We start from the raw sequence: 11743 nt of genomic DNA on the forward strand, positions 1-11743 counted from the left end.
GTTGTATTAAATGTTTATCAAATAATGTCTAATGTTAGTCAGAGTTCCCTTTAAAATATTTTTATGTATTTTATCATCATTTTGTGTTTCCAAGACAAACACGTCTCTGTTTGATGAAGAAAACACACTGATGATCCTTCTCATCTGCAACATTTTACTTTGTGTGGACAATTGGATAAAGTCTTTTGGGGTTATCTATCAAAAGACACAATGATACATGTTCATTTGTCAAACTGAAAACAACTATTTTGTTGTAGTTTTTTACTTTTTGCAGAGGCTGATCTTTACACTTCATCATTTGAGTAGAATAAATAACTTTATTCACATGTTGTTGTTTCCTGTTTGCTCCAGCTGACCTGTGAGCCTCCTGTGTTGCCAACYAAAGGTGCTCTCTGTCACTTTATAAATGAATTATTAAGGGGCCATGAAGCTCCGATGCTGGTTCAGAATCCATCTCACACGGAGCTCAGGTTGGATGCTGTGCTGCTGCAGCCTTAAAGACTCGGTTTTATTAGAAGTCCATCTGAGCGTCTCACCTCAGGTCTTCAGTGATCGCTGTGCTTCACTCTCGTCTCAAAGAGTCAAATTGCTGATAAATTTGCTCTGAAGTAGAACCACAGCGCTGGGTGAAACTGTATTTTCTCTGAAGGATTATTGCTTTTAAAGGCTTGTTGTGCTGCAGCAGCCTGGTGATGGCCTGCCTGCTTTTCGTGTCACTGTTGAGGTCCGACGCTTCACAGAAAATTGAAGCCAGTCAGGTGTGGCAGCATCACATCCACACCACTCTCAGGCTTTTCAGCTCTCACAGAATATGGCAGCTTTCATGATGACGGGACGTCTCTGAGGCTTTTCACTGCAGACAGACAGCATGTTGGAATCTTTAGGTTTAACAATAGGATTATACTGATTATTAAATGTCTGTAAATGTACAACTTTTGATCTCTGAGTGTTTGTGGCAGCGCTGAACATTAAACTTTAAAAAAGCAGTCTTTGTTTGATTTTTGTACAAATACAGGATGGCAAAGTTCACATAAGAACTAAAGTTAATCAGAAACAAAGTCCTGAGCTCACATCTTTATTTACTCATATTTATTAGGTTGTTTAAAGTCTTAAATTTTCCAGCTCGTAAAATATCTGCATTGATCTACACTACGTGTCAAACTCAAGGCCCATGGGCCAAATGTGGACCACAATGGCTTTTTCTGTGGCCTACAAAAACTTCAAAGATGTATTAATGTCTTAAAATAATCTGCTTTAAAGTCAATGATCATACGCCACATCTCCCGTAATGCATGTTGGTTATTTTACCTGTGAAATGATGACATCCCACCACTAGGCGGAGGTGCGCAGGGTTCAAAAGTGGCCGGTGACAGATTAACCTTTTAAAATCTCTGTTTCACTACATTTGCTGTGGGAGTTTCTTGTTGAWAAGTGGGAGAGTTCAGAATTCAACATGCRGCTATGTACTACAACTCAACAGTGAGTAAAACTCTCTTACTTTTACTTTTAGTAGTATTTCTGTATTATGTATTTGACACTTAAAGTAGTCTGTCGTACACATGGCACAATCCAGTGTTTATGTTAAAACATTGTTTCTGAGCAGGAAACACCACGTAGAGCTCAGTTAATGTTTTTTATAAATGTTTTCTATGAAACTTTTCTTGGCACAATTTAATCTTGACTTTCAGTGTTTCTCTGTTGAATTTTTCTTTGTTAGCGAACAAGAAACTTCAAATTTGTGCCAAGTAGTAGGTTTCACTCGAGTGAACCCAAAAGCTTTCCATCTTGATTTCAACTTGACAAAGTTATAAATCTCATCTCTTTAGCAAGTCCTAAAATGCTGGGATTTTACTCTACAGTTAAAACTCACATTTTTGGACAAATAAACTATAAGAATTATTTAAAAAAAACTGGTGATGCTTCTTCTTCTTCTTCTACATAAACTGAAGTTTATGCAACTTTTCTTTCTCTGGCTTGTGAAGTAAACCAAATAAAAGAACATTTACTCTTTGCATAAAATATATTTTTTCCTAATATTCTGACTATAGCGGAGCCCACAGTTAAGATAATTGTGAAAAAAGGAGAGATTTCTCTAAAACACAGCCTTTCATGACACAAACAGCGACAGATTTGCCTGCTGTCTTCGATCACACGTTCCACCTTACACAACTACACACATAGCTTTCTGCCTTTGTGGGTTTTGTTGGACATAAATCTCTGGTGGCTGCGAATAGCAGTTGGAACAACAACAGATGGGATCATAACCCGTCACAAATGGCTTTTTGCTGCATGCACACGCACGTGCATGCGCACAGGAGGAAAAAGAGGAGTTTTTTTGTGTGAAGACTTCAGTTTCTCAGTCTCTCACCGGGAATGTTAGATTATGATGCTGCCAGAACTAAAACCCAACCTGTTGAGCTGAAACATCACCAGCACCCTGAAACCAGCATGGATCCACTCCATCAGGGAACCTGAACTCCTTTTCATTTCTGTGCAGACCTCACTGCTTGGGAACTTTCAGTGTGTTTCCTCGACATGAAGACACTGTTTACACCAAACCAGCAGCAACAAACAACAAAATGTCTGAAGTCTCGGTGGGTTTGCATAAATCAGGAGTCTCCCTTTAGGCTGAAATGTTAATGAGCATTTTTATGCATTTTAATTGTAGGAAGAAACACATCTTTAAAGGTTATGAACAAATAATATCTTACCTGTTGTACAAGGCTCTTTGAACCACCTCAGTTTGGAGAAACAAAGTTTAAATCTGACCAGATTGACGAGCTAAAGGCTAGTCAGAGCAGGGGCGAGACCAGAGTTGGCTAATCCCATCTTCAAATAATCCCARTCTGAAATAGTTTCCAGTGGTCCGTGCACCATCTTTACATCACTCAGTATATCATYACACATGCATTTTTGTGATCCATCTTTCTCTTGTACGTTTTTTGACACGTACGTAACTTGTTCCACAATTTTTGTCCTATTTTAATAACTTATGTGTCAAAACATTCAGCTCCTTCAGAACATTCTGACTATGACTTTTGGTACTTCAGCAACTTGTATTTTTTTAGATATTTAGCTTTTTCTGCCATTTTTTCTCATTAAAATGAATAGAGCTGTCTTCAACGTCCTTGAAACCCTTCAAAGTAATCATAAATCATTACTTCATTTTTTACGTTTTGGTCTGGTTCTGCTTATTTTTACTTCTTTGTGCTAACTTCAGATTCTGTTTTACTGATTTTAGCTTTTTTTCTGCTTTTTTAGTTATTCAACTTTCTCTGCTTCTTTTTGCTGATTTTGGCTAATTTCAGCTGTTATCTGTGTTTTTAGCTTTCAGCAAAATTCATCTTTTTGTGATCATTTCAGCTTCTTACAGCTGAAKTCAGCAACCATGCTCTTTCTGTTTCTTTGTGCTAATTTCAGCTACTTTTTTCTAGCTAATTTAGGCTACTTTCAGCTTTTTTACCTATTCAGCACAAATCTTTCAGCATTAGGCATTCACACTGCTTTAATGCAAATTCTCTAGTTTATGCAGTGTTTATTTCTAAGCATCAATAGTAGCAGCAGCAGGTAGCTGTACCACTTCTGATGACCATTCTGTAGGTTTATTTTTCTAAAAAAAATCATTGTGAAATGAATGGAGATTTACTATGATTGTTTTAAGATTGAGGTTGTTTGAGGATTTAGAATAATCCCCTTTGGTCTCAGCTTCGCTCAGACTATTAGCTCATTAGTCCAGTTAGAAATAAACTCTATTTCTCATAACTGAGGTTGTTCAGAGAGTTTTCTACAACAGGTTCATGATGTTTCAAAAGCGCCAAACATGCTTTAAAATATAACTCAGAAAACATTTTCTAACCCTGAGGGTTGGTTTTGTTTTTCTTTTCAAAAGAATTGGACTGCTTTACTTGTTTTTTCAAGAGGTCTCGCTTCAAGTATGAAGTTTTCTCAATTCAAACTGAAAAGTGTGGAGATCCAAGCTTCAAAATATAATGATTTGCCCCATTTTTAGACTTCTCTCTCCCATTCTTGGGCTAGTTGGCATCCATGAGTTTTGCTTATAGTTTTTAATTTAGGAACACATTAACCATCGATTTAAGAAAACAAATTGTGCAGATTTTGTTTCTTACTTTAGGTTATTTTTTTATTATTATTTTGACCAGTCTTCATGATGTTATGAAGAGTACCTTGAATGAGAAACATGAAAATAAAACAATTGTTCATTTAAAAAATGGTAATAACGTCTTCTTTAGCTTTTATTTTTGCACAGCAGCTAACAGGTGAAGCAGGAGAGAGCGGTGCACGTCACGTTACATCCAAAACTGTCAGCAGCAGAAAAACACAGAGAGGTAGTGTCGTAAAAAACAAATGCAAAAAGAAATGCTTTTAATCTGAAAATCCCATTGGGAAATAAACTGATGACCTTAATTACACACTGTGTGAATATTTAACATTGTGTTTAATCTGCTGAAACAGCAACTTTTCAGTGTTTTCTCCAACCATAAAGACTCTGCTGTGAGTTATTGTTCTCTTCTTGTCGTTAGTCAGCTTCACGAATTACCATGATGACGCCCAAACGCTTCGAGCATCACCATCACAGCTACAGTCTGTCTACAGCAGGGATGCTAAAAAATGTCAAAACTGATGTTGCTAATAGCAGCAAGGCTAGGAAACAAAACTTTGCATAAAGTAAAAAAAATATTAGTCTGCAGATCCCAACCACAAAATGAATGAAGGGCTGTAAGATAAAGATGAAAATAAAGAGTAACTGATGAGTTGAGTTTTTAAGGAAAGGAAGCAAAAGAGCTCAGAAATCTCAGCTGTGAGTCCTCAAAGTTTAAAAAGATGTCCACGTTTACTGGCTGTAAACTCTCTTTTGTACAAAATCAGATTAAATTTAATCTGAAATGAGACAATAGTTTGACATTTTGGGAGATGCTTGCTTTGCTTTGCTTTGCAATGCAGTTTTTCAAGGGAACCTTGAAAAACTGCATTGTTGGCTGCGCACATTATTTTTTATCCATCATTATTTTGTCATCCACATCTTTCCAGCCTCGACCTGCTTTGTTCTCATCATGCCCAATCAAAACTTTATGTTTTCTGTCCCATTACTTGTTAAAGTAACATTTACTATCCAACCAAATGACCATATAAAGATCTGGGGTCGGATTTATAAAACTGGCATACGCACAATTTGAGCCCAGAAACTTGCGTACGCCACTTTTTACGCCAAGGTTGTGATTTATAAAATCCAAACTTGACGTGAAAATGTGCGGTGCCTCAGCCAGCTTTGACCCATGCGTACGCTCATTTTGGAGACGTGAAACTGCGACACAGATGGTGAAGTGAGGAATTAGAGCCACACTGTGTAATGATCACTGTCAGAGATTTAATTTACCTTCATCAGACTTAGATTTTTATTCAGCTTTATCATCAGCTTTCTTAACAGTAATATTTATGCTGCTGCTGCTGCTGAGCCATGAGGACCTTTGAAATAAAAAAACTTAAATCTTAAATAAAAGTTCCCTTGCGCAACTCCCTTCATCTGCTTCCTCCTCAGATGACCCTGACCCACAGACCCCTCGCTGACCCACAGACCCCTCGCTGACCCACAGACCCCTCCCCGACTAGAACAGCAGGACAGCAAAAGTCACGCTTTGGATACACGCGCAGGGCGCATCCACCTCACCAGTGTGGATGTTATGAAACTTCACGTTTAAAGTCCGTGTTTGTCACACGTGTGCGCGGGGTGGGGGGGGGGGGGGGGGTCTGCCGCGGATAACAGAGCAGGCAGGAGGGGGAGAGGACGAGGAGAAGAGCRGTGRACTTAYTTCTAATTTTATCTGACTTATTTAATTTAATTTTATTGTTTTTTATCATCCTGCAGGCTCTGTGACAAAATTAATTTGAAGCTGAGTATTTTTTTTTAAATAAAAACCATTAGATTACTCTAAAGCAAACTGAGGGAAAATCTGTGTCAGTTATAGACATTCTGTTCACGTGAGCAGCTGTCAGTCAACACCTGTCATCCTCCAGACACACGACGGAGCGTGTCTGAACCAATCATTGATCATCTGACTGATTTAAATACATCTTAACATTCATGAGGTACTTTACATTGACTGTTTATGGTTGAGTGTGGGCGTGTAGAGGGTAGAACCTGAGGCGGGACCTCGTGCGCAAACTCTGACGTGTGGCTGTGATTTATAAAGGAAAGATGCGCAGGAACATGCGTACGCACGGTTTTATAAATCTGAATTTYTTTTGGCGTASGCCATTTTTGCCTTTTGGCTGTACGTTCACTTTTAGTATGGTTTCCAYGCAATTTTTTATAAATGAGACCCCTGAACTGAAAGATATAATCTAAAGCAGGGGTCTCTTCAACGTTTTCCCCCAAACTGATGGAGAAACAGAGCAAGGACATCCTACTAAGTGCTCACTGACTGTGTGCATTTCTAACTGAAACATATTATTTAATCCCTTTATTAATCAATTAGCTACATGGTGCATTCATGTTAATGTGTGTTTAAATATATAACTTAAAAAAACTCCTGTTCAGTATCCCTATGAAACCACTAAGGGTCGCCACCACAGCAGGTCTTTCCCTGTTAGGTATGACAGAACCTTTTTACAAGTTAGCTTATTATGCTGGTCTGCTTCATTCACCAGTGTTTTACTAAAAACAAGCAACCCTGATGTGAAAGAACCCCTTGTCAGAAATATGACAAAAAAAACTGTGTGGAATAACAACAAATGTGTCTGACTTTTTATTGACTTAGGAGCTCAGGGATCAATAAATCATCTGTATCTGAGCTGACCTTAAACTCAGCACTGGTAGTTAGTCTTGACTGCATCATACGATACTTTTCTTGTGAAATATAGAACACCGTATAACACCTCATGTAGTAACAAAACATACCTTCAATAACTTGACTAACCAGTGAATATTCTGCAAATTAAATCAAAATTTTTTCTGACAGAAAATTATTTTAAAAATGTCATCCCCCATTAGTGGTGCCCTCTAGCTGGACGGGCCCTTATGGTGCGTTCACACCGAACGCGATTTCAGCATCAGGAGCAGCAGGTTTACATGCAAAGTCTATGGTGGACGTGCTTCAAGCAACGTCGGGAAGTTCTGCGGCGCCTCAAGCGCGATTAGAGCAGCGCGATTTGAACGATCTGAGCGTTCGACGTGCTGAGGCGCAAATCGCTGAAGTTAGAAAATCTGAACTTTTGCAGCTCGACGCGCCGCGTCAACCAATCAGAGAGACTCCACTGTGTGACGTAGCGACATATTTCCCGACGGGACAGTTTACTGAATGATGTCCACTAACCTGAAACAGACAGAGAGGTGCTCTTTAGCTGAAATGAGTGCCTGCAGTCGTGTCCTGATCCGCAGCAATGCGTGACAGCGACTCATCAGACTGGAAAAATAGTCCTGAAAGTGAGCTGTGAGCCTCTGCTCTGAATTATCTGGTGAATTAATTATGAATTAATTATCTGATGAACGTGACATGCTCTTGCTCTCTGTAAATAAAGCAAAGCCACTTCCTCGTCCGACATTAAACAGCCCCACAGAGGAGGGAGGGGCGGGGCGGCTGTCGCGGGGCGGCTGTCGCCGTGCAGCGCAGCTGTCCTGCGTCTGACCTCAAAGTGCACAAGCTTCAAACTTCAGCGTTGGCTGCGATTTTGAAGCTGAAATCGCGTTCGGTGTGAACGCACCATTAGTCTTTGCCTACACTGCCTATGCCACAGGCCCACCCTGCTCTAACTAGTCAGTTTAAAAAAATGATGTCACTCTTTCCACAGATAATCCAAAATACATAAAATGTGTTCAGACAATCTGTTTAACGCTATTTATTTCTGATGATCATTTGTTATTTCTGCGCTGTAATAATCCCACATTTCCTCAAATATAAAGCAAATAATTATATTTCCCAAAATGCCAAGCTGCTGATCCAAATCAGGACACCATCTTGATAGTAATTCTGCTTGTAATTCTCTGCTAACTGAAYGATAAATTCAATGAAACCACAAATGTGGTTTAATGAACAACACAGCAGAAAAGAACCAACTGAGTGAGATTTTATGGCTCATTTGATTTTATTTTCCCACTCAAACAGAGAAGTTCGTGGATATTTCGTGGAAGCTTTTTTTTTTTTTTTACTAATAATGCTCAGTTAAAGCACACTTCTGTGAGAAATGAAATAAATAATGATCAGACCAAGATGATCTATAAGAAGCGAGTGATAGAAACAAACCATTAAGCTTGTGGAGACTCCAGGACACTGGTCAGAAGTTTAAATGCACTCATCGTATGCTAAATTTGATGTATTTTTTTGTTTTTTATTGATAAATTTGTAGCCTTTATTCCCAGGGTTGGATGATTAAACACCGCAAAACTGCTCTGAGCTTTAAAAACAAGAGAATTTCCAAGATTTGAGGTAAAAAAAAAAAATTGGAAGCAGACCTCATTTTTGATTCTTCCTTTCACTTTGGAATACCCCAAGGACCACAGCATGACGCTACCACCCCCATGCTTGACAGTTGGTACTAAACCTTCTTGTCATTAAGGCCTAGAATCTCAATTTTAACTGTTTTTTAGCTGACACTGAGAGATGATCTGTCTGATGAACAAATCCATTAACGCTGGCAAGAAGAAACACTAGCTGCAGTCAATCATGATCACTAATCAGAAGTTAAAAGGCCAATCATCACCACTTATTAAACAATTTAATGTAATTTATGTGTGTTTGGGTCTATATGTGTAATTTTGTTGCACAGTAAAGTCACATCTGTTATATAATCACCCTGAAATAATAAGAGCTCAAATCAACCAGTAAAGCCCATAATGAGTGTATGCAAACTYCTGACCACAGCTGTATATTCACCAGCAGGGGCGGAGCCAGAGGGGTGGCTGGGGTGGCAACTGACTGGCCACTCCAGGTGCCGGGTGGGGATCTTAGATTTTAGTATTTGCATTTAGATTTTGTTAAAGATTATGGAGCCCGCGAGGAGACATGGGGGATTTTTTTCTTTTGCGTTCGCACGCAATACTATTGCGTTACCTCGCAATATCTTTGCGTTACCTCGCAATACTATTGCGTTAACTCGCAAAATTGTTTTGCGTTCCCACGCAAAAGTTTGTTTTGTATATGAACTGAATTAAACCAGACTTTTATTTTGAAATATCCGGTTACCAAAACAGGATATGTTGCCACAAGTTCGTGAAATTGACACTGATGTTGTGTGGCTGCACTGTGATAAAATATCGGCATATGACATACTTCCATGTGTGGCTGTGTGATATATTCATTCTGAAGCTGAATTAAAGCAGTAGGCTATCTTGCTAATGGTTAACATGTGAACTTGTTAATAAACTGGCAGGCACAACAGAGATAAACGACTTCTGCAAGGGAACACAAAAGGTATTGTGTGGGAATGCTAAAGAAAAATTCCCCCATGTCCCCTCGCGGGCTCTGTAAAAGATTATTCTCTGATGCTAAATGTTTTAGCTGTGAACGTTTAAAATGCTGATTTATAGTCCTTTGTAAAACTAGCATTAGCATTAGCATAAGCATCTAGCTTAATTTGGGATTAACATGGACAATCGGCATGTGATCATTCTTAGCTACTCCACGACAAATTGAATCTAAATAAGTCTTAAAATGATTGAATTATAGATTTTTAAAGTTAGCTGTGGAGGCCATCTTAAATTTTTGATTATATATAAAACTGGGTAAAGGTTGTTTTTTTTTATTTATTTTTTGGTTGTTTTTAGTTTTCAGGTTTGTATGTTGMAAAAACGCTTAATAATGAGTGACTAGAATTTATTTGTATGTGCCCACCTAAAAACCACCTTGGCCACCCCTTCCACCCCTTTCAAAAAAAGTCTAGCTCCGCCCCTGTCCAGCAAAGACTCAGTTTGCTGAATTTTAACCCCTGCAGGTCTCATGGGCGGTCACCTAAAAKGACTTCTTCCAGGACTTGCAGAGGATCTTCTGAAAGGCCCTCCTGAAGTCCCTGTTGAAGATGGTGTAGATGGCCGGGTTCAGGGAGCTGTTGCAGTACCCGATCCAGAAGAAGAACTTAAAGAGCGGGTCTGGGATCTTACAGGAGTCCCCGCACACCCCATACAGACTGTAGCTGAAGAAGAAGGGGAACCAGCACACGACGAACACCCCCATCACCACAGCCAGGACGAAGGTGAACCTCTTCTCTCGGGCCTGGGAGATCTTCTTCCGGGCGAAGGAGCTCCGGCGGCGCCTCCTCCTGGAGGCGAACAGGTCCATGGACTTGTTGCTGACCCTGGTGTGTTTGCACAGGGAGCTTCTCCTCTGGCTGGGCCTCCTGGCCCTTTGAGAGTCCTGGCGCTGGGCTTTGTGACCTTTGCCCTCTGAGGAGGAGCTCTCCTCCAGGTCGGCCTCCTCGGTCTGCTGGCCCACGGTGACCGTGCGCTGGCTGGGGGTGGGCGGGCAGTGGCAGTGCCCGTTCTCCGTGTCCCCGTGGAAAGGCGAGGAGGCTTTGCTCAGTCCGTTCTCGGTCTGGTTGGCGCCCTCTGGTCTGGGCTGCTTCCCGGACATGCTCCTGGTTCTGGTTTTGGCCACCTGGTAGATTCTGATGTAGACCAGGACCATGATGAGGCAGGGGGCGAAGAAGGAGGCGGTGCTGGAGGAGAGGATGTACCAGGTGTCATCGTTCAGCTGGCACTGAGGCTGGGGGGTCGGGTCCGTGTTGCCCTCCACGGACAGGAGCGGGGGGGACGAGATGAAGGCGGAGATGAGCCACACGACCAGGATGATGCACTTGATGCGCCTCGGGGTCCGCTTCAGGTTGTACTCCACCGCCTGTGTCACGGACCAGTAGCGGTCCAGGCTGATGGCGCACAGGTGCACGATGGACGAGGTGCAGAACAGCACGTCCAGGGCCAGATAGATCCCGCACCAAACTTTCCCAAAATACCAGTAACCCATGAGCTCATTGGCCAGGGAGAAGGGCATCACCAGGGTGGCCACCAGGATGTCCGCCGTGGCCAGGGACACCAGGAACAGGTTCTGCGGGGCTTTCAGCGCCCTGCTGGTCAGCACCGCGATCACCACCAGAGTGTTGCCCACCACCGTGAAGACGATCAGGAAACTCACGAGAGCCGCGATCCCGGCGGTGGCTGCGGAGGAATAAAAGCCGTCCTGGCTCCTGGAGGAGTTCAGGTGCACCATCACCCCGCTGCCGTTAAAGGAATCCATCCCGGCCGCGCGCGCGCCTCCCGGGCTAAAAGAATGTGGGAATAAATTCACATCCAGCCCTCTGGTGGAAGCAGAGTCCATCCAGAACGCGCGGTTCCGTCTCGGATTTCCAAACCTGACGCATCAGAAGAGCTCCGTCCCGACGAAGGCAACTTCCTTCAGTGAAAATAATCATAACAAAAATGTGAAAATAATCCTAAAATCCAGAGTGTGGTTGTGGAAAAGTGTCATGTGTGCGGGGCTGTGTGGCAGGAGTGGAGCCGCAGCACTCAGCGCGCTGCGCTCCTCTCAGATAAACCCACCGAGCCGCCCCCTCCTCCGGCGCGCTGCTTTCACGCAGAGTGGGAAGGTGGCGAGACCTTTTCTTTTAGTCTTTTACTTGTTTTCATATTTCATTAAACCAACAGGGGAAAAAAGATTTAAAGTAAACCTGAACCTTAAAAGGAACCCCGACTTGTTGTAACATTAGACATTATTTCATAAACATTTACTTCACCTATACA

At 41.7% G+C, this 11743-nt stretch overlaps 1 protein-coding gene across 1 annotated transcript; it reads right to left on the minus strand.

Moving 5' to 3' along the window:
* Positions 1-9672: 9672 nt before the first annotated feature.
* LOC106525354 (alpha-2 adrenergic receptor) lies at positions 9673-11541 on the minus strand. Its single transcript, XM_014019556.1, has one exon. The coding sequence runs from the start codon at positions 11319-11321 to the stop codon at positions 9963-9965; it is 1359 nt and encodes a 452-aa protein (XP_013875010.1). The 5' UTR covers positions 11322-11541; the 3' UTR covers positions 9673-9962.
* Between the last annotated feature and the right edge of the window lie 202 nt (positions 11542-11743).

The sequence above is a fragment of the Austrofundulus limnaeus genome, unplaced genomic scaffold, assembly GCF_001266775.1.
Source record: "Austrofundulus limnaeus strain Quisiro unplaced genomic scaffold, Austrofundulus_limnaeus-1.0 Scaffold223, whole genome shotgun sequence".
NCBI lineage: Eukaryota > Metazoa > Chordata > Actinopteri > Cyprinodontiformes > Rivulidae > Austrofundulus > Austrofundulus limnaeus.